At 37.6% G+C, this 23810-nt stretch overlaps 1 protein-coding gene across 2 annotated transcripts in view; it reads left to right on the top strand.

The window, feature by feature from the left end:
• The window catches only part of ARSB (arylsulfatase B), a 111086-nt gene extending 107666 nt beyond the window's left edge, over nucleotides 1-3420 (top strand). For both annotated transcript variants that reach the window (XM_048850316.2, XM_048850317.2), the window contains exons 7-8: nucleotides 603-731; nucleotides 1104-3420. In XM_048850316.2, coding sequence (XP_048706273.1) covers nucleotides 603-731; nucleotides 1104-1369 — 395 coding nt within the window. In that variant the 3' untranslated portion in view covers nucleotides 1370-3420. The remainder of the gene's footprint in view (nucleotides 1-602; nucleotides 732-1103) is intronic.
• Nucleotides 3421-23810: the final 20390 nt, after the last annotated feature.

Consider the following 23810-nt stretch of genomic DNA (forward strand, 5'->3'; position numbering starts at 1 on the left):
TAAAACTACCTCCTGAAAGATGCCACAGCATCAAACTGGATTTTCTTGACATCTCTTCGCGTCATTGTTTCTGATCTTATCACAAGAATTCCCTTGTAACGGTAGATGGTGGAAAACAAACACAGGCTGATACATAGCATCAATTTTTAAAATTTGGGTTCTCTGCTCTAAAAATGCACATGAACAGGCCATTGCATATGCAAATACTGTATTTGCATGCAAACTGGTATTTCCACATGCAGCGACCTGTGTGTACATATAAATATGTTGTTTGCACAAACAATTTATGTGGGCATGCAAAGCTTTTGTATGGTTGAAGATCTGAGTTTTAAAATATTAGACAGTTATGTTAGAACAAGTGTATAAATAAATATCACGAATGTTAGAAGTGGTAATCTTAACTCTGAACCTGTTTTTTTTTCTTTTAGTTTGTCAGTTCTATATTGTAGCATAGCCACTTATACTTATGTGGAATAAGTGTCTTGCAGAATACGTGTTTGTATTCCAATATTACATTATATTGGTTTGTTTCCTAACAAAATCCTTAAAAAAATCTTTATAACTACAAAATATGTCTAAATCTATCTTATTGTTTCATTAAGGTCCTGGTATTGACAACAGGACATCTTCACCACAGGATAATTCTTTTCCATGGGACGATTCAATCTTCAATATATCCATACATGCTGCAATTCGACATGGAAAGTGGAAACTACTAACTGGGTATCCAGGTAATGAAATTATCTTTTTTTTTCCCCTAGAGGTTTACCTTCGCTGCCAGTTCATCCCATTTCATATGTAATAAACTTTGCATTTCCGTAATTTACTCTCTTTCTCAACTTTCATGATTTACTATGTAAAAACTAGGAGGGAGGAGCCTTGTTTAAAAGTAGGCAAATATTTACAATGTATTTCCTGAAGTCATGGTTTTTGAATCTGTGTTTGTGCTCACATTGCAGTGAGAAAACCAGATTCCTGGAGGCAACTTCAGTTGAATTTCTTTGAAATTAAACAAGTCATATTAAACACCAAATCCCAAGTATGAGTCTACTCTTTCCCTGGGTGTCTGAGATCTAATCCCTTATCTGCTCCTATTTCTGTAGGCTGCAGCCACTGGTTCCCACCACCACCTTTGTTCAGTGAATCAAAGATTCTATCATCTGACCCACCAACAAAGAAACTTTGGCTTTTTGATGTTGTTAAAGATGCTGAGGAGAGAAACGACTTGTCTGAAAAATATCCTGGCGTTGTGAAAAAACTGCTCTCCCGGCTGCAGTACTACTATAAACACTCTGTGCCTGTGTTCTACCCTGACGATGACCCCCGTTGTGACCCAGGAGAAACTGGAGCCTGGGGGCCTTGGATGTAGACTACTACATTTGCAACCTGAAAATTGCGGACTCAGGGTTCTAGTCATATATTTTGACCTCATTTCTTTTACCCTTTTAACTGTGATTTCATCCCTTGGGTTATTCAAATCTGCTGCTTCTTAAGCAGTATTGGGGATCTAATGTCACCCCCTGATTGTACTAGAAACACAGTTAAAATCATAAATCTCTCATTTTCGTGTTCTTTGTCCGTTATATGTCTTTAAAATGGAGGGTCAAAGCTGCTGGCCAGCTGGGAAATATTACTTCACTTAGAAAGTTCTAATGAGTCACAGAGGCAAGGTTATCCAATTCTTTCATAGTTAAAGTCACATGTTTGATTTCATGCTTGCCAGTGGCCAGATCTTATAGGAGGCTAACACACAGGTTTTAAAAAAAAAAAAAAAAAGGAAGAGAGAGAAGCCAGTTTCTGAGTTCAGCTGTCATTACATTTTCTCAGCTTTGCCGTACAAATCTGTCCAGTAATGGATGCATTCAGAAATCTCTTGTGTAAAAGCCTCCTCCCACTGGGCAACAAAAGATCTAGCTATACACATGTCCACTGCTGACATATGGTTAGAGCATTGGTTTGATTTTTTGCCCACCTCGGCTGTGAGTACCAACTCTTTAGGGCTTTTGTGCCTTTGTTATCACAGCAGAGACTGCCTTCATCTAATAGCTTTTGGCCATCCCTTCATTTTGCATTGCCTTTTTCAATTCATTTCTTTTGTCTTGTGCTTCGCAGTGCAGTTTTGAATTCTTGTGCAGGAGATTCAAGCACTTTTCTTTGCCAGCTAAAGCACAATGTGGAGGTTGCAAGTGATGGCAGTACTGCTTCATCTATCTGGTGGCTATTGCATCAGCTTCACAAAGCTCCCAACTTCTGCTAATATCTCTTGAAGACCTTTTCTATTACATATCCCTTCTCTAAGGGCATTGCCAGTTATCTGTTTTGTACTGATGTAGTGTTTCAAACTGGTGTTTTAGAGACCACTTTTAACTTTTCCATTAAAATTAGAGTTTTAATTTTTAGGTTCTAAGGGTTTTTTTGTTGAGATTAATGATGTTTCTTGAGAAGCGTGAGTGTCTAAACAATTGATTAAGAGAGGAGAGGAGAAGTATTGCTGTACCCCATATATTTTATTTTTTAGAGGAGTTGTAGCTGTGTTGGTCCCAAGATATTAGAGAGACAAGGCAATATATTTTATTAGACCAACTTCTGTTGGTGAAAGGCAAGCTTTTGAGGTCAGTGTAAGGTCGAAAGCTTGTCTCTTTCATCAACAGCAGTTGGTCTAATAAAAGACATTACCTCACCCACCTTGTCTCTCTAGTTTTTGGAGATACTATTTCCATTTGTTATAATTCATTAATTATACATCTGGGGAAAGAAATAAAATACTTCTTATTAAAGGAAGCCTCTATGTTCATAGAATATCAGGGTTGGAAGGGACCTCGGGAGGTCATCTAGTCTAACCCCCTGTGCAAAGCAGGACCAATCCCCAATTTTTCGCTGCAGATCCCTAAATGGCCCCCTCAAGGTTTGAACTCACAACCCTGGGTTAAGCAAGCCAATGCTCAAACCACGGAGCTATCCCTCCCCAGCTAGCAAAGGTTCCACCTATTTGGCTCTTATTTCCACATTTCAGTCAGGGCTTGTTGGTCAGTTTATCTTTCTGGAGATCATAACACCTCATTAACAGAACACAAGGGAAAGAATCTAAGATATTTTCATTATTATCACTTTTAAGGTTTCTTTTCCCCAAAGATATCCTTAGGACTCTGACTACAAAAGTGTGTAAGACTAAAAAAACCCACTACTTTCAGCTCTCAGACAACAGCCACTTTTGACATGTACAGATGTCATCCTGACAGCTTTAGAGCTGACTGCAGGACTGCCATTCACACTCATGATACCATGAAAATAGATGATGAATTAATGGGGGGGGAAAACTGACTTGTCTGAATTTTCTTATCAGTTATGCTATCTATCCCCTAGTTTAAAAGGATTAAAGTCTGTATAGCCTCAGTTGCAGAATTAAATATAATTGTTGCATGTTTGTTCTCCTTCCCTCCCTATTCCACAATCTACACTGTTACATCATGCTGATATGACTCCACCTACCAGGAAGAAGGAGGTAAGCAACTGTCAGTCACTCAGCCTTCCGCTATTGTCCTCACTGTTTTCAATCTAAGACTTCTATTTTATTTTAAAATCTTGAAATTCATCATTTACTCAGCTATTATTTCAGATAAAAATATCCTACACTATTTTTTTCTTTTGGTTGATTCCTCTTAAAGCCTTCAAGTTGACCTGACTTAGGGGGGAAGAAACTGGCTATCATATTCAAGCTGGCGGCAGCAAAGGAAAAGAATTTTCAACTCTCCATTGAGCTGTTTCATTTCTCGAAGGGCAGATTTCTTTCTACATGTTGTGGTTTCTTGAGTAACAATCAAAAATACAAGCATCATGATCCCTCAGAAGAAAACTTCATTTCATCGCCTTCCAAGCCTTCCAAGCCTTCCAATCCTTGCTTGATCCAACAAAACTCTATAAATGTTTCAAAATTGAAAGGCGCTTTTTTGACACATTAAAAATAATTATAACATTTTAGAAAAGCAATTGCACTTCAGGAAATGTGGTTATGCTGGATACCCACGATTGTGCATTACTACTTACTTAAAGAGATATAAGATGAAGGATGGGCAAGGCCCAGGACGAGGAAAAGAACTTGGGAGATCTGGATCCTATTCTTGAGTCTATGGTCCCAGGCTCCTCTGGGAACAATCTGCTTAGAGGAAACTCTGATATTTTTTTTTTAAATGGACTTTTCTAGGAATTCTTTAAATAGGGCTGGAAGGAAGCCTTCTGCTTACTTCTCAAAATTTCATCGCAGAAAAAGCTAGGATTTTAGCCATCAAGATCTGCATAGATTTGGACATCCACTAGCAATCCATGTTGACTCAATTCTGCCCCTGGGATTCTCTGCTCCCTGTCTTGCTCCTTGGTAGTACAGCTCCATAGAAGTCATGCTACCATGGATGCTTCCACTCGTTACTCTCCTTAAAACCCTCCCACTCTGTTCTTTATTGGGGAACCTACCAGCCTTTGACGTTTATGAAGAGAATCCTGTTGCACCAGTGCAACTCCATTCCAGGCTTGTCTTTAAGTACCTGCAGGGTACTCTTCCCAGGACAGGGGGCATTATCACTGAAGGGGAGGAAGTGATCTCAGGGAAGGAATCTGGGTGAGCTGCAGAGTAGGGTATGTAGGCCATTTATGCAGTCGTGCCAGCCATGTTTGTAGTCCTGGGTACTGGCAAGACCACCTGGGAAATAAACGTGTGTGTATATAAACAGCAGAGACACCAGAGAGACTTGGAAGGAGCTGGGCTCCTAAGGCAAAACAACAACAACAAAAAAGGGATACATGAAAATGACACTACATGGCACGTGGAGAAACTGTGTAGGACTGTGTGGATATCTATCTTCAAATGAGATATAGTCTGTAATGGAAACATACTGCCTTGTGAACTGAAAGAGTTTTACTGGAAGAAAAAGCAAGTTTAAGATGTGGCATAGTTTGGGAAGTGCTGATCAGTCAGTTTTTTTTAAACAGTTTTCAAACTGACTGTACATATCAAAACCACTGCTCTATCAACTTATTGCAAACAGTTCACATGGAATGCTGCAAACAGTCAATGGAATTTATAATAAGAGATACAGATTTGGATGTCAGATGTTCAAAGTTATATTTGGAGATATTGCTTATATAGTTTAGAGAGGAAATTGGGCCCCCAAAATGCATTGCATCCCCCTGTCTGGTGCTTCTAGATGTAATCTTGCACTGCTACACAATGCATATCTGAGATCATGCAGACAGATTAGCACTGCTACAGAGCACAGCGAAAAAGATTTTGGCACAGGATAATCAAAACGATTCAGTTATCCAATCATAGACTAGTACAGTAACAGCTTCTTTGATAATTACATACTGTGGTTAGCTGAAGCCAACAAGATGATGCATTGTTTTCATTGTGCTGGTCTTCCCTGCTGCCAGTGTTCTAAAAACTGAACATCTGCTGCAATCAGCAAACCAACTCCCAATTGCTGGTCCCTTTTCTTTTGGCTGAACTCAATGGCAACAAAAGCTGGTATATTTTGTCTGCAGAGCTATACTTAGAAGCAGTGCAGTCAAAAAGAATCACTGGATTTCGTTTTAGGGAACACAGTGCTCGTATGGCCCTGTCTTCAAATCCATAACAAGTTACTGCAGCAAAGCCACAGTTCTGTGCTGACAAATTCTGGTATCCTGGATAGTGGTAAAAATACAGAATTGCTTTTTGTTATAGTACTTTTCATTCTCAAGATTTCGTGAAGTGCTGTGTAAAGCAATGAGTTAGAGTTCAGTGACTGTGAAAACAAACTAAGCAGGTGTAGTAGTACCTCACATACAATCTTGGGCATAGATCCTGTTTTAATGAGTGAAGGAACTTTGGCTAGGAAACCAAAAAGTATCATGGGATTTTAACTTCTTTCTGGAATGCCACTTGAAAATGAGCATTAGAGTACTGAATTAATGATTCATCGAAATGATGGTCCTTCTAAAAGTGCAGCATCCACTTCTAGTACAATATACATCTCTTACTACTGGGGGAATTCTGTGCCGAAAAATTAAAAATTCTGTGGATAATATTTTAAAATTCTGCATATTTTATTTGTCAAAATAACAATATAATTATGCCAGTTTCAATTATTTTGGTAATTTATTTCAAAATGCCTGTCAGCAAGTATGTCTGTAACAATACAGACAACAAAAAAAGATTCAGGAAATGGCAGGAAATGTTTTTTGACCAATAGATTCCTTACTAGGCATATTAATACAGACCTTTGAGAAATAATTCATTTAAGCTACAATACAGATACGTACTTCCTGCACCCCTCAGAAGCAGTACAAAGGCTTGGGGGAGTCGGGGTAATGGAGGAGCTGAGGGAGAGGGAAATAATTGCTTGGAACATATAAGCCAGTTGAAAAGACACAACCTTTGGCTGAGTAAAATACTGAAGTTTATATAATGTCCAAGTTTAATTAAAAACATCCCAACTGGATTTTCTTTGAATGAAAGTGGAGAAAACTGAATGGTAAGATATGGACAATTGTATTTTTTCATTTATGTTTGCAGTAGAAACAAGTGCCCCCTGAAGGAACATTTACAGGATTGAATGGTTGAGGGATTGTGTCTCTTTGTGGCAACCCAGGTGTACAGTGTCTCAGAAATTTCTCATTAAATAAGAGGTCTTTTCTACATTTCCTCTGTCTAAAACACATGGGGCATTGATCTCTCACTGAGCTTTTGATGCTGTTTATGGAGAATTTTTTAGAGTTTACATTTTCTTATGACAGGGAAGCTTTTCCTTCCAAATATTTATTATATTTATAATGATAAACAAAGCTGCAATAAATTGCACCATTCCTCATCTTGGAAATGACCTAGTAGGGTCACTGCTTTTATTTAAAGAGCAACAGTGATTGAACACCCTGTTGGGAAGAAAGTATATTTAACAATCCACAAATATTCTTGAAGACATGTCTTGAGGCATATAAAGGAGAGATGAACCCAACCCAAAATCCAAACACCCCTAATCGCTACTTTGTGAAAGTTCAGAACATGTTTCAAATTTCATATTTTGAGAATGTCTCTAACTCCAAATGATTATTACCATGTGCATTACCCACACATTAATCCACATAAACATCCATTTTTGTCTCCTTTAGCAGTGATGATGCTGATTAAACTGAGACCCTATTATAATAATTTGTATAGCAATCATTCTGTTCATGTCCTAGAGAACTACACTAGATACCATTAAAACATATTGTAACTGTGAGCAAATCTTAACCTTAAAGTCTAAACAAAAAAACAGTTTTCTCTGGCTAGCAGTAGGAATACTGCTTTGTAATCTGCCATAGATGTCACTGCAAGATGCACGCTTCAATGGAGAGGTAAAACAAAAGATTGAAGGCAGTGCAGAATTTTTATATGCTGTAGCAATTGGAAATATTGATGCAATTAGGTCCTTTTTATGTTCTACTGTAACACAATACAGAGAGGTGAAAACTCAAATCTGCATGTTCCTAGGGCCAGATTCTGCATCCTGCACAACATAGCCTGTCTATGTCCATCTCCTGCAGTACACAGAGCTGCTGTGCTCTCACTGTTCTGAGTGGATGCGTAGGATTTGAGTCCTAAAAACAGCTTTACAATATTGTTCCAAGCTTTTAGGAATGCTTCAGCATCACAGTATGGGCCAGTTGGTGTGAACTAGTGTAGTTCCACTGGAGCCAACGGAGCGATACTTATTTACACCAGCTGAGGATCTGACCCTGTGCGTTCAGGAGGGATGTAACAGTCACGTTTCCCTAGTCTGGTCTCTAGCAAATAATAATTGACATCTTGATTCTCCTGTATACCTCAAAGTAATATCTGCTATCATGATGACTCATGTAAGGAGCAAGATCTGCTCTGCCAGAAAACGGGGAGGACACAATATCGGAAAAAACTCCACAATCCTGCAAGGACCTTCTGGGATTTCTTGCTGAGAGAGGTGCATTATTTCCTCAGCTTTCATGATGGACTCCACTAAAGCCAGATATGCAGAGTGAGATAAATAGCAAAACTCCTTGTCTTATCTGTATACATTTTTTGTTTGTTGTGTACTTTGAGTTCTTCATCATTTCTGATGCCAGTGTCCAGAGGTTACAGACATGAGAGGGAAAACAAGAAATTGCAGTCATTTCCTGCTTGGTCCGTAAATGGCTTTGGAGAGGAGCAAAGAAGGAAAGGGAGAGTAACTGCAGACTAACTTGTGAGACAGAGAGAGATGATGGAAGAAATCACTGGATTTCTGGGAAACTTGCAGGAGCTCCAGTGAGGTAGAGTATAATTTCTGGGCACAATTTTTAGAAATTTGAGTTCCATTTTAGAAATTGAAAAATACAACTGCACCCCCAACCCACTAAAAAAAACTAGCTACTGGGAATGGAATGGACTCCTACATAACACTGTAAATCTGCTGCATATTGAATTTAATCTCTGGATATTTATTTTATATTCTGATGCCTGACTTTGAGTTTGGGATATTCGTGTATTTATTTAAGATTAAAAAAACCAAAGAAATTAAATTCTGAATCAAGACCTTAGTTTTATTCGCAACTCTGCCATTGATTCACTGAGCGACGCTGGGGAAGTAATTCAGCCTTTCTGGAGCTCATTTTGCCTCACTATAAAATGGTGATGATACTTATCCTTTGGGGGGGTTAAGTGCGTTGGCCTCCTTGGATGTATATATTCTGTGTAATCGTAGTGTAATTCATTGGATTGAGATTCAGTGAATCCTAATACTTTCAGCATGAGTGGTCCATGTGTAAATACATGTACATAATACCTTTTGATTCGTTCAGCTCCTGTCAAAAATAGGTGGAGAATGGACAGAACTGTACATCTCGACTAGCAAACGAAAGCCTGAAATTCTTTGTCAGGAAGATACTGCAGCACCGGCATAGAACCCTGTTGACTTGAATGAGGCTGGCATAGCAAACTGTAGCATTGAGCCTTCATGTTCACAGGAAATGTATGTGGGTGTCATGCTGATCAGGGAGTGCTCTATGACAGAAATTCACAACTAAGAAAACTCGGACTGCTTACCAAAAAAGCAGTTGCTATAGTGTGGAGTAAGGCAGGGAGGGAAAGGTGTTGGAGGGTTCTACACACCCATTCATAATAGCAGCCAGACACCTTAAGCTTTTTCAGCAACTCCTGACACCAGGGAACACTAACAGTAGCATGAAGCCTGGTGGCATGGGGAGAAAAGACAGCACTATTGTCCATCCCCTCCCCACCCAGGCTCCAAACTGCTGTCAACGTCCCAGCTGGTGTCAGGGTCAGGTGAAAGATGATTTTGACTTTGTTTTGTGTTTTGTTGATTAGTTTCCTGCTAGTGCAAAAAATTCAGGTAAAACTGAAATACTTTGAAATAATCATCAATATTGTCTTTTTAAATTTTTTTAAAAGCCTTTCCAAGCCGACTTGTTATGACTGATCATTTGTGAGAATAAAACACAAGTCATCAAACTGCATCACCAAACCAAACAAGCATTACTGCACTTAAATTAATAACTGTAATCACTTCTTTTTTCCCCCACACTGTCTTTAAAAAAAAAAAAAACTTCAAAGCCTCCAAATTCCTCTTGATTGATGCACTGATATTTTAACAGTGTCTTTGGTGTGTGTTGCAATCAGACAAGTGCTAATCCCCTTGAGGAATCTGGCAGGGCTGTGGGAATCCTTCCCCTGTAATTGCATGGCTCAAAAGCTCAGATGTGATGATATCATCAACTTCAGCTGAGTTGACTTAATGTATTATTTGTGTTCAGGGAGTGTTATGGTAACTTTCATTGCTGACCTTTATGCCTAAAGATCATTCATGTATATGTTATTCAATATCTCTGGGGTCTTGATTGTTTTAGTGTTTTTTAGGATACCCTTAACATAAAGCAAGTTATGTATACGTTTAGAAAAATCATAATCAGAAAAAACTAAAATAAAAAGGCAAGAGGAAGTCCTGAATTATTTGTTTAAGGTAAAACTAAATACTTTGGAGAGAAACAGAGTTATAAATAACAATCTGAAATACAGCCATGGATAATTGAGGCAACCTATATTTGATCAATACAAACATTCTGAGAGCAAAGTCAAGTAATACAAAGAAATTGGATCAAATTCTTCCCATGTGACCTCTCATATTCCATTTCCTCATTGTTATCCAGGTTGTCTTAACTGAACTCTTTAATGTGGATTGTTCTACATTAGATCTTTGAAGTACTGTGTCATTTCATTATAAAAGCATTTTTGTGTAAACGAGATCACAGCTGATTCATAAACTTTACCGGTTTGTGCAATCATACACATCTGTCATGTGTTTGAATCTCTGTCTCCCTTGACTACCTGTATCTGTCCAAAATCAGGAACCCAGCATCCAACTTGTCTGCTGTTTTCTTTCTGAGACAAGGTGGGTGAGGTAATATCCTTTTTTGGATCTACTTCTGTTGATGAGAGAGACAAGCTTACACAACAAGCTCTCACCAGCAAAAGTTGATCCAATAAAAGATATTACCTCACCCACCTTGTCTGTCTAATATCCTGGAACCCGTATGGCTACAACAACAGTGCCTTTTCCTTGTGATCTTACCGCCTACCACAGGATTTATCCAAGTATGAAAAAAATCTTTAGAAATTATTTCCTGCTCCTTGACAGCCAGAATCTTACAATTTTGGCTTCTCACCACTCTCACAAGCAGAGGAAGAGAGTTCTGTCTATGGTTAGCAAATAGAGCTGGTTGAACTATATGTTGGCAAATATGTATTCACTGGAATTTAGCTCTCTTTAGCTCTACTCAGACTGTCCAGGAACTAAGCATAACTTTTAAACATTGGTTAGTTATTTGTAATTGTATAATGTTTAGTTTTTATGAATACATTTGGGCTTATCAGTTGTTCATAAACTTTTTGTATATGGGACTCCAAGTGTATTTGGATTCCACTTACTGAACTGTGTGATTGCTTACCAAATTCATGTGATATGATTTCTATAGCCTGATTGGATGACCTGAGATGTGCACTGCCAGCACAGCTATACTCATTAGGATAAATAAAGTTTTCTTACCAAATATTCATATGAACAAATGGCAGAATGTTCATAGAAGAACAAACTAAAATGATACAAAGGATTAAATTGCAATTCAGATTAAGCAAACATGTCTACATTTCCTCACAGTGAAAGCAACTTTAGCCATTGAGCACCTGGTGAGGGACTTAAATAAATAAAGAACTTAGTAGGGTATCAAAAACAATAGGCATGTGAACAGTTCAGGAGGTAAAAAGGTGACCAGTGGAGTGTTATAGGGATAATATAAACAGAAGTTTAATTTCACAAATAAATTACTGGCCAGGGGGTGTCTTTGAGACTCAACAGAAACATTGAAGGACTGTGTCACGTCTGGTTAATATGACTGTTTGGTATTATTCATAAACAGCAGGGTGCTGTTCCAGAGATGAGGCTGGCAGCTCCTCCCACCTTACTGGGTTAGGTGGAGATCAGATTTTAGGATTAGATCTTCTTCATTTCTGGGTTCCAGATCTCATGGATCTGCTATATGTAGTATTGAATGGGGGAAGGGGAGAAAACCGGCTGTATAGTACTGTTCCCCTTCCTCGCCGAACCCTATGAAAGATTCCCAGTGGGGCCAGGCTGAAGTGGGAAGGGATGGAAGGGACCTCAGGAGGTGGGGGTGTTTTTGTCTTTTTAAAATCATATTAGATGTATGTGATTTATGTTAACTATTTCTTTGTTTAAAATGTGCAGTAATAAAAACAGCATTGGATTTCTGTTCTTACTGTCACAAGATGGATGAGGATTAAATTTCAAAAATATGAAGACTATGTAAAATTTGGGATGTATGTATATGGTTCTTTAATTTGAGTTGCAGAAGGGAGCAGGAGTTGTATTTACGTCACAGAGTGAGCCAAATCTTGGGCCCATTGAAGTCCATGGTAGTTTTAATGGGATCATGATCTGGCTGAGAGTGGAATCTAGGTTGGACATTAAGATGAAGTCAGATAATCAAAAGCCTCAGGATCGAAGTTAGTAGATATCCCAAATGACATACTCCAAAAATGCAAATAATCCAGACTAGCACATGCACAGTGAGTGGAGAACATAATACAAGGTTTCACTGTGTCTAAGGAGTAGTTTAAGGTTTTGTTACTCCTTTCTCTGTTATATCATTGGCCTACTGTCTACACAAATATAGGACTGATTTTCTGTGGTTACTCTTCCAAAGCCGGAGGCTGCATATTAGCAATAGCCTCATTTCCAGTTTTCACAATATAGTAGCGTGAAGCTGCTGTACTAAAATATATTTGACAACTGAGTATCATTTCCTTGCTTCCTGGCTTGGCCGGTGCATTGTTCTGATTCAGCGCATTGTTACTGCAGTCTGGGATTCCTATGGGTTACCTAATGGAACTTAAAGCCACCCCTGTCCAGAGGAACCAGTGAAGAAAACGTATTAGGGGAAATACTGTCTTTTCTCCTATGGAGCTCATTTGTTCTTCTGGCAAGGGTGGCACTGAATTCCATTAAGGAACCCATAGGTATATCCAAGACTGCAGTAACTGTCCACTGAATCAGACACTGTTCTTGGTTACAGAAGTCCTTGCTGGCATAAGGCAAAGCTATTTAAATGAAGTCTGTCCTCCGGTGATCGTGCTATTGGCAAGTGCTTTCAGGGACAGTTACAAATACATGCTCACAAGGATGACTTTTCAGAGTTAGGTAACAATGGTTAATAAGTAGCCAGCCACAGTTAAAAATGCTATCTCAATGTTACATGTATCTGCAGATTGAAAATTCCTCTGACTTTCCAAGAACCAAATGGAAAACGGATCATCAGTGTGAGCCACAAACACTAAGTAACGCTGTACCTTTGCACATTTTAAAAAATGGACACTGAAGTACTTAATAACATAACAGGGTAACCAGGAGATCTCCGTGAAGTAAGTCTAGCTTCGTAGAATGTTCTTCTCTAGGCCTACTACTCTAGTTTTCTCATTGCCCTAATCAGTGTCCTAGCAAAGATGTGTAACTGACTCTAGCTTGCATAGAATTCTCTCAGCAAAATTTAGTAATGATTAAATGGTGTGACTTTCACTTATTTGGCATTCACTGGCTATGCAAAATAAGAATAACACTCCCACCCATGAAGTGGAAGGGAGATATTTAATAGTCCCATCCACATACCACTTTATAATACAATTAAATTTACTTTTTTTTTTCTGCTGCAGTTCAATATGTCTACTCAGCTTGCACAGCTACCAAACACAAAATCAGTGGATGTTAGAGCTAGATGGAAACTTTTAAACAAAATATTTCTTGTTGAAAATGCTATTTTGTCCAAACCAAAATGTTTAGCAAAAACATAGATTTTGAAAAGAATTTGATGGGGTCATTTCTCAGGCCCAGCATAGACTGTCTGTAGAGTGAGGGATTGCAAACGTGAATCTTTCACTCTGAAAACAGACATTTCAACACAATTCCATTTCATGGGAAGGTTTTGGTTTTGTTCCAATGCAGAACAAAAAAAATTTCAAGACCTCAAAGGTTGTTACAAAACAGAATTGTTTTCCAGCCTGTTTTACTGGAAATTACATTACTTTACCAACTGTACCTGTTATATAACTTATACCCTAAAAATCTAGGTGAGCTTTTAATCAGATTTTTACTCTAAAAAACACAGCACTTCCTCGTATTATGCATCTTGTTTCATTACATTTCAGCATCTTCTTTACCTGCAGCTGTTTGTTGTGTTTTGGCAGTGAGGGAATGTGTGCACTGATAACATACACTGACCAGAAGTTGTAAAGTATAAGTATCATATTTTGTTGTTACAGATTTCTTCTATTTTTTTCTCTTGGGCGTATTCTATAATTATCACCGTTAATTACATTTGCTTTTAACCAGCCCTGATTTTTAATTATCTTCACGAATTTCTCTTTCATATTCTTCTCACTGGGTTCATTCTTGTTTGCTGTGCTTCTAAGATTTTTACCAGCTGCAGCTATTTGGAAATATTTATTTTATTATTCCTGTTCAACCCATCTGTACAAATAATGAAAGCATGGGCTCTTAGTATTAACCTCTGCAGTGTTCCATTAATGTTGTCTTAACTAAGAGTTTTCATTTTTTTTAAATTTTGGATAATTCATAATATTTAAGAAGTGAATTGGTGCTTATGAAATGCAAAGCATAACAGTGCAACCTGAAGTCTTCCATTTATTCACAAAACAGGTGCAGCATAGACAGTGGTAGTGTGAGCTTTCCAGCAGTGTTTTGCCTTGACCTTCATCTAGGTGGACCTTTTTTTTTTTTGGTTAAAAGGGTAGTTTAGTGTCCATAACTATTCAATCTGTGCTATCTTTGACAAAACTGTCAATAACGAGTGTGGTTGGTGGAAACTTGTGATATAACCCAGAGCTGTGCATGAGGATTGGAATAAGACCACTAAATCATTTATTATGTCAGGTCATTATCCATCCAGGAGTTGGTAACGCTGCTAAATTCAAATCTGAGGCAGTGACCTAGAGGTAAAATTAAAATCTTTTTTGTAATGGATGAGGATGCAATAGCACTCATTTTCATACTGAAGTAATGACCACTTTTTTCCATTAGAATACCTAGTCTCAGGAAAACAGAAAGTAAAATTTTGCACAGCAAAGGAAAGACCTGAGCTAAGAAGCTCTACAGCGTAACAAGCTTCCAAACTAGAGTACATAAACCAGCAAAATAAATAAGCAATGTGATTAAACTAATGGAGCAGACAGTAACCGTCATTATTGTAAAGAAAGGACCAAAAGAAAAAAATAACTTTAAGAGGGCGGGATTAATCAAAAGGCTGATGGACCTATAGCCCAGGCTCCTCTGTGTGTAGAAGGGCCAAACCTGTCAATATTATTTAGATGTTATATTTTTATAATAAGGGGCCACAACAGATGCCCCAACAGGGTCCTAGTGCCCCAGACTTCTTAGCTTTCATACTACTTGAACTTTTGGGCACAGAAAACTAACCTATAATATGTTTTTTTTTAAATCAAAGCACTCAGTGAAGAGAATTCAGGTTAATAATACCTTGTATTTATATTAAGCTACCTCCTCAGAAGTTCAGTCCTCAGAAGTTCAGTAACATGTCAAAGATTTTTTTCTTTATATGAAATGTACAGTATTATCAAGCTAGCATCTTGGAACGTCACTTACTGAGCTGTACATGAAGATCAAATAAATAAAATTACAAATTAAATTAAAAATCACAAATTAAAAAATGTAAAACATGAAATGAAAATATAGTTACACTATGTCTCTTTGGCTTTGGCAGTATTACACAAAAATAATTCCAATAATTTTCTGTGATAGTTTCCAAGTCTTACAACAACAACATAGGTGCCCTAACACAAGCCCTTGGGGGGAGGGACGAGATCTCCTGGGTGAGCTCTCAAAATAACTTCTGAAGTTTTTATGTTTTTCCTCAAGCTAATGTAAAACTGACAAGTCTGTAATTTTCCTAGTTTTAGGAAATTTTTCCAAATTTCCCTTTTCCAAATTTCTTCACTTTATGCTTCTTGCAAACGAGTTTCTAATGTCCAGTCCTACTGTCTTTAGTTTCGGATGATACACTATGCAATGAAGCTTTGCAATTTAAAAAGCTTTTGGCACAATTATATACCATGCACAAGCTACCTCCTATTTCTCATTTAATTTTTTTTTTCTCCTCCAAGTCCAGAACTCTTGTCTGTGGTCCCCAGAGTTCCGGAGCATTCTAATGTTCTCCATTCAGCCCACTTGCAAGGACAACAGCACATCCTGCTAACTCTTAATGATTGATTGTGATTAGTGATTGACAGAAGCTTAGCCTTCTGGTATGAATTAGAACTCCTGTCAGTGACTAGATAGCAAATGGAAAATACAGTATGTAATTTTAAGGACATATTTTTGCTTACTTTATAAATAATTTCCTTTTTAAGAGAGTTTTTTTTCTTCCTACTCATGAGACATTTATCTGATTCTCCACATTGAAAGATAATCCCCAGTTAATAGCAATGTGTGCTGTGAATATCTTGCATTCCTTGGAAGAGACATGTTGTAATGTACCACCAGACTTATTCTGGACATCTGAATCTCATGTTAATATGACATGTTCCATTATTACTCTAGAGAGTCTATAAACATGGTAAAATTAGTCATACAGAACACGAGGATGGGCCATGTCATATTCTACTTCAAGATATAGTCACTGATTTAAGAGAATATTTCATCTAGATAAATCATAACTTCTTTCCAATTAATATTTGAAGAGTGGCAAGGGTACTCATTAGCTAAAACAAATCATGACACAATTTTTGGAATTACATCTGTAATTCTACCACACAGTATTGCATACATTATGGTTCTACATGTTTAATTTATGAGGTTTATAGAGCATGTCCCCAAAAGATTAATTTCTTGATGCGTCTTGATTATATTGAACTAGCTTTTGTGGCAGCACTAGAGTCTGTGTGGCTGGAGAAAGACTTATTTGAATTCACATCAGTTTACCAGTATATATCTTAAAATTTATACACATGGAGATCCCTTGAATGTTACCACTTAGTTGGCTCATTGAGTCTGGGTCTTAGATGGAAGGATCTAGGACCTTGTCTTTTGCAGAATTAGTCAGCATTCCAAGAAAGATGAGCATAGTGATTAGGAGCGTGGAAAATTTCTCATATGAAGACAGAATGAAAAGATTGAGATTGCTTACCTAGGAAAGGAGACATGATAAAATAATACAAATTAACAAATGGTATGAAGGAAGAAGTTCAGGAGGTTCTGTTTTCACAGCCCCATAACTCAAGAAGAAAGAAAACATTCAATTAAATTTAAAGGTGGTGAACTCAAAATTATTAAAAATAAATATTTTTCATACACATGTAAGTCTGTAGAACTCATTGCTACAGGATGCCTTTTAAGTCCAGGAATTTAGTATGATTCAAAGAGGAATTAGACATTTATATGGACAACAAGAATATCCAGAATTGTTATAATGCTGTGTGTCTACACAGTGGTTTACACTGATTTAATTAAAACAGTTTTTTTTTAATGTTTACTTAAACTTTTGAGGTTAGACCAGGCCTACAAGAGTCTAAACTGATGTAGCTTGCTAAGGGGTCAGAGGAGAGAGGATCATAGCAAGAAGAGCAATTAAGTGGTAAGAAGGTACCTGTAAAAGTTGATCATCCTGGTAAGCATATGTATGTAGATATAAAGCTTTCTGAGTTAAATCACCTTACTCATCACCTCAAAATTTAGGTGAAAGACTTTTGGACAACAATAGTATTAACTAATATAGGAAATAAGATACCTCAGACCACATAGTACTAATAGAAATCCACCACTGTGTTTTAAAAAGACAGAAACTGAATAATATACTCAAGCTCATTGTGGTGATCCAAATTTATTACTGTCTCTAATCTGTATCTTTGAAACACATATTATTGTAAGCAGTCTGAAAAAAAAAAAGACTTGCCAAATAAATGCTGTGTGACACAACAGCAACAACAGCTGTTTTATCTTCTTTCCCATAATTTTAGGGTTCTAGGACAGAATATTTTTAAGAGCACTTCAAGAAAATAATGCACAGAAAATTAAATGACCAAAGTCCCTTCTACTGAGCTCACTGAGACATCCACTATGAATAAAATAATTAAAAAGCTTCCATTTGAAATCTGACAGAAAATTACTGAAATTCCCACATACATATTTGGCTAAGCTTCCATATTTCTCTTCTAATGTCTTGAAATATTTATGCATATTTATAAGAATAGCTCAGAGAAAACATACACATCCAAATGATTTCATGATCTATTTGTGCAAGATAATTTGCACATAATACTAGAAATTCTGCCTCATTTCATTTGCACAGTTACAAAAATCAAACTCAATATGTTTTCCAGCTACTAGCTTATTTTATTATGAATGAGTAATTTTCTAGGACTATGTCCAAAATAATCTTCAGACCTATTGGCTGTGTTACAAATTGTAAAAGGAACTAGTCCAGTACTGTTTCTAGGAGTTGTATATCTCAATATTTAACATTTATTCACTGATCAGTGTTAACATCATTAGGGGTTTGGAAAAACTCAAGGTTTAAAATTCTAATGCACTACAGAGTTTTTCAAAATAGCTTAAAACTGCAGAACACTGACAATTTTATATAACAATTGAGCGTGTGGTGGGGAGAATTGAGTAGAGCAATTTATAGAAAACTGAGAAGTCAATAAAGTGTTTTTTTCCCCTAATTATATTTGTAAGGTCCCCTGATTATTTCTAACTATGATTATTGATTATGATCAATAATCATAACCTGATTATTTCTAACATCCTGCCTGCCACTCATAACCTGAACATCATCTTCAATTTGGAGCTCTCGCTAGGTCCTCACATCCAGGCTATATCTAAATCTGAAAGTATAGACATAGAGATGTGATGCAGAAGGAATCTGCAAGATTCCTTCTGCATCACATCTCTATGTCTATACTTTCAGCTGTGTCTAACATTTTCTCTGGTCTTGACAATGTACTCTTGCCCCGTTCATATCCATTCACATTACTACTGTAGAGATGATTTTCCTAGCCCGTCACTTTGACCATCTCAGCCCTCTGCTAGCATCCCTCTACTGGTTCCCTGTTCTCTATCACATCAAATATAAGCAGCTTGTCTTAACTTTCAAGGCTTTTCACCACCCTACCTATCATCTCTCATTTGCTCATTGATATGTCGTTTTCTACCTCCAGTCAGTCCACCATGCTGGCCTCCATTGCCATTTGTTACATTTTCAAACAAATACCTTCATGTTTTCTCCCATTTTGCCCCTCAAGCCTGGGAGAATCTCTTCGTAAACATCCACAAAGCTACCTCATCATCCTCCTTCAAACGCCTCATCAAAACTGTTCTTTGCGGTGATGCCTACAAAAAAATTGTCAGTGGTTGGGTCACTGGCATGATTTTACTACTGCCTGTCATGCTATCCAATATTGTCTCATTGTTGTAATCCCTGTCTGTCTCCACCTGTTGTCTCTTGTGTTAGACTTAGATTGTAAACTCTTTGGGACAGGAATTGTCCTTTTGATCTGTGTTTGTCCAGCACCTAGCACTATGGGGTCTTGGTCCATGACTATGGCTCCTAGGTGCTACAAAGATGATGATGATAATTAATAATAATAATTAATAATAGATGGAGCTCCCAGAGTCAGATTCTTCAACAATTCTCCCCATCTCTCCCCCCCCCCAGTCTTTAATGAGGCTAATGAGGCGCTTAGGGATAATGATAGGACGACAAATGGGAAGGAGGATATGGAGGTAGATATTACCACATCCAAAGTAGAAGCCAAACTTGAACAGCTTAATGGGACTAAATCAGAGGGCCCAGATAATCTTCATCCAAGAATATTAAAGGAACTGGAACATGAAATTGCAAGCCCATTAGCAAAAAATTTTAATGAATCTGTAAACTCAGAGGTAGTACCGTATGACTGGAGAATTGCTAACATAGTTCCTATTTTTAAGAAAGGAAAAAAATGTGATCCGGGTAACTACAGGCCTGTTAGTTTGACCTCTGTAGTATACAAGGTCTTGGAAAAAATTTTGAAGGAGAAAGTAGTTAAGGACATTGAGGTCAATGGTAACTGGGACAAAATACAACATGGTTTTACAAAAGGTAGATTGTGTCAAACCAACCTGATCTCCTTCTTTGAGAAGGTAACAGATTTTTTAAACAAAGGAAATGCAGTGGATCTAATTTACCTAGATTTCAGTAAGGCATTTGATATGGTTCCATATGGGGAATTATTAAATTGGAAAAAATGGGGATCAATGTGAAAATTGAAAGGTGGATAAGGAACTGGTAAAAGGGAAGACTATAACGGGTCACACTGAAACATGAACTGTCAGGCTGGAGGGAGGTTACTAGTGGAGTTCCTCAGGGATGAGTTTTGGGACAAATCTTATTTAATCTTTTTATTACTGACCTTGACACAAAAAGCGAGAATGTGCTAATAAAGTTTGCAGATGACACAAAGCTGGGAGGTACTGCCAATACAGAGAAAGACTGGGATATCATACAGGAAGATCTAGATGATCTTGTAAACTGGAGTAATAGTAATAGGATGAAATTTAATAGTGAAAAGTGCAAGGTCATGCATTTAGGGATTAATAACAAGAATTTTTGTTATATGCTGGGACGCATCAGTTGGAAGTAACAGAGGAGGAGAAGGACCTTGGAGTATTGGTTGATTACAGGAGGACTGTGAGCCGCCAATGTGATATGGCCGTGAAAAAAGCTAATGCAGTCTTAGGATGCATCAAGCGAAGTATTTCCAGTAGAGATAAGGAGGTTTTAGTACCATTATACAAGGCACTGGTGAGACCTCATCTGGAATATTGTGTGCAGTTCTGGTCTCCCATGTTTAAGAAGAATGAATTAAACTGGAACAGGTACAGCGAAGGGCTACTAGGATGATCCGAGGAATGGAAAACCTGTCTTATGAAAGGAGACTCAAAGAGTTTGTCTTGTTTAGCTTAATCAAAAAACGTCCGAGAGGAGATATGATTGCTCTCTATAAATATATCAGAGGGAAAAATACCACGGAGGGAGAGGAATTATTTAAGCTCAGTACCAATGTGGACACAAGAACAATTGGATATAAACTGGCCATCAGGAAGTTTAGACTTGAAATTAGACGAAGGTTTCTAACCATAAGAGGAGTGAAGTTCTGGAACAGCCTTCCAAGGGAAGCAGTGGGGGCAAAACACGTATCTGGCTTCAAGACTAAGCTTGATAAGTTTATGGAAGGGATGATATGATGGATAGCCTAACGTTGGCAATTAATTGATCTTCAACTATTAGTAGTAGATATGCCCAATAGCCTGTGATGGGATGTTAGATGGGGTGGGATCTGAGTTACTACAGAGAATTCTTTCCTGGGTGTCTGGCTGGTGAGTCTTGCCCACATGTTCAGGGTTTAGCTGATTACCATATATGGGGTCAGGAAGGAATTTTCCTCCAGGGCAGATTGGCAGAGACCCTGGGGGGGTTTCGCCTTCCTCTGCAGTGTGGGGCATGGGTCACTTGCTGGAGGATTCTCTGCACCTTGAAGTCTTTAAACCATGATTTGAGGACTTCAATTGCTCAGACATAGGTTAGAGGTTTGTTACAGGAGTGGGTGGGTGAGATTCTGTGGCCTGTGTTGTGCAGGAGATCAGACTAGATGATCATAATGGTCCCTTCTGACTTTAAAGTCTATGATTCTATATCTGAAACCTACAAAGTTTGGATGGGTTTGCTGTTTAGTCTAATACATTCTACAAATGATACTTCCCTTGACCATTCTTAGGCTTTTGCATCTTCTCCAAAATGTCTCTAATAGTTTCCAATGACTCTTCACATACTAAATCAGTCCTTCATTTTGAGCCAAATAATTTTTCCTCTGCTTGCCAAACTATACGCTGTTTGATAATTATTTGGACACAACAGCCTCTTCGGTTACACTTTCCGCTATCCTGTTTTGTCTGCCCAGTCTACATTCTATTCTTGTAACCTTTGTATTATGTTCATGGGACACATCCAAGATTTTATTTGTTGAGATGAGCCTCAGGGAATTTTTCAGGAGGAAAAAATCCCTTGATTCTAACAATCAGTAGCAGATTCAAATATATCAATCGTAAAAATAATTGTATGTGTTACTATTTAGGATTATAGTACCCCTAACTTCACGGAGGAACTAGTAGTGGAAACTGCTAACACAAGTGAATGAAGACAAAATTAATAATGAAGAGAATTCAGAGCTTCTGTATGTTTACAAAAAAAAAAAAAAAAGCATTGTGTAAGCCTTTCTCTCTAATGTACCACTCTTGTCCAAAGTATACTTGTTTATTTGATCATTGAGCTTCCTGTTTGTATTGTGCACTGCGAAGGATTAGCTCGTGTAAGTAATATTGATGAACTATTTGTGATATCATAATTTAAAACTGAGAAAACCAGACCCTGCAATTGGATCCATGTGGAGCCCACAGAAGTCAAAAGGACTGTGTGGGTGCAAGAGAATACCAGCCCAGATCCAACTGCAGGATTAGGGACTAATTTACCAGTTCATGTGTGGAGTCTTGTTACAGAGGAACTAATGCCCTTCTTGCATAATAGCTACATCCATAAACACTTATGATTATATATAATATCCTCTGGACCATTAATGTTGATTTTCAACATTAACTGGTGCACTGGGGAAATTCCAGAAGCCTGGAAGAAAGTTAATAGGTTGATTTTTTAAAAGGGTAAATGTGATGAACTGGGTAATTATGCTCCTGTGAGCCTGACATCAAACCTTGGCAAGATAATGGAACAACTGATATGGGACTTGATTAATATAGAATTAAAGGAAGGTGATGTAATAAATGCAAACCAACCTGAGTTTATGAAAGACAGATCTCGCCAAACTAACTTGATATCTTTTTTTTAAATGAGATTACAAGTTTGGCTGTTAAAGGTAACATTGATGTAATGTATTTAAACATCTGTAAGGTGTTTGATTTGGTACTGCACGACATTTTGATTTAAAAACTAGAATGGTATACATTCACATGCCACACATGAACTGGATTAAAAACTGGCTAACTCCATCATTCTCCATCATTAACCATTTTTACATCAAGGCTGGATTTTTTTTTCTGTAACCATTCAATTAAGAATTATTTTGGGGGCAGTTCTATGGACTGTTATATAGGAAGTCAAACTAGATGATCACTATGGTCCCTTCTGGTCTTGAAATCTATGAATATTACACCAGAAAAGGCACTAAGCACTTTTTTATGTTACTTTTGAACAGTTCATGGTATTTGAGTTTTATTATTTCTTTGTCTTTGAGTAAGTTTGAAATTTCGTTATAGTTTCAAGTGCACTGCTCCAAAAAAGTCAAACAAAAGAGACTTGCCATGCAAGTACTGAGTATGGAGTCTTGAAGTTCCCTTCAGTCATTTTACATACTGCTCTTCCAAGCCAAAGAACTACTACTGTAGCTCAACATAGCCAAAAAGTTCAAGAGCACGGAGCCTGACATTGCTGCGGTCTGTGGGAATTGCCATTTCTGAGTCTGGATATCATTCTCTCACAAGTGAACCAAGTCCTATTCAAGGAGCTCAAATGTCCGTTCTTGCATTTTCCTCATAAAATATGTTTGACCTTTAGCACTGTCCAGCTTTCTGTTGGCTCAGTTGACAAGTTTAGGTTATTTTTCCAAAGGCAATCATGACCCCAGACAAAAGTTGTTCCACTGCATCAAAAAGACATGTTTAACTATGATTAATATTTGCACTCTGTTTTGAAAATATCAAGCACTGTATAAATGCTGAATGTTGTTATATACATTATACTAACCTTGGGCCCAATCCTGCAACCTTTGCTTACATAAGTACCTTTTCTATTCACAGATAGCTCCATTTAAATCAATAAACCTGTCACCAAACCTAATCAAAGAGATGTTATTTACATCTCCCTCTTCCAGCTGACTTTTCTATGCTTCTACATAGAGACTTCATCTGAATCCAGTCCCCATTCATATGAATATGAGATTATTCATATGAATAGGGACTGATTGTCTGTTTAGAGGATTTGGCTCCTTATTTGTACAATATTAGGGCCTGATCCAAAGCCCATTTAACTGACTCGAATGACTCCCATTATCTGAAATGGGCTTTGGATCAGGCTCCTAGTGGGGATGTTTTCCCCTTAATAAATCCTGATATCCA

This window comes from Caretta caretta, chromosome 5, assembly GCF_965140235.1.
Source record: "Caretta caretta isolate rCarCar2 chromosome 5, rCarCar1.hap1, whole genome shotgun sequence".
Lineage (NCBI taxonomy): Eukaryota > Metazoa > Chordata > Testudines > Cheloniidae > Caretta > Caretta caretta.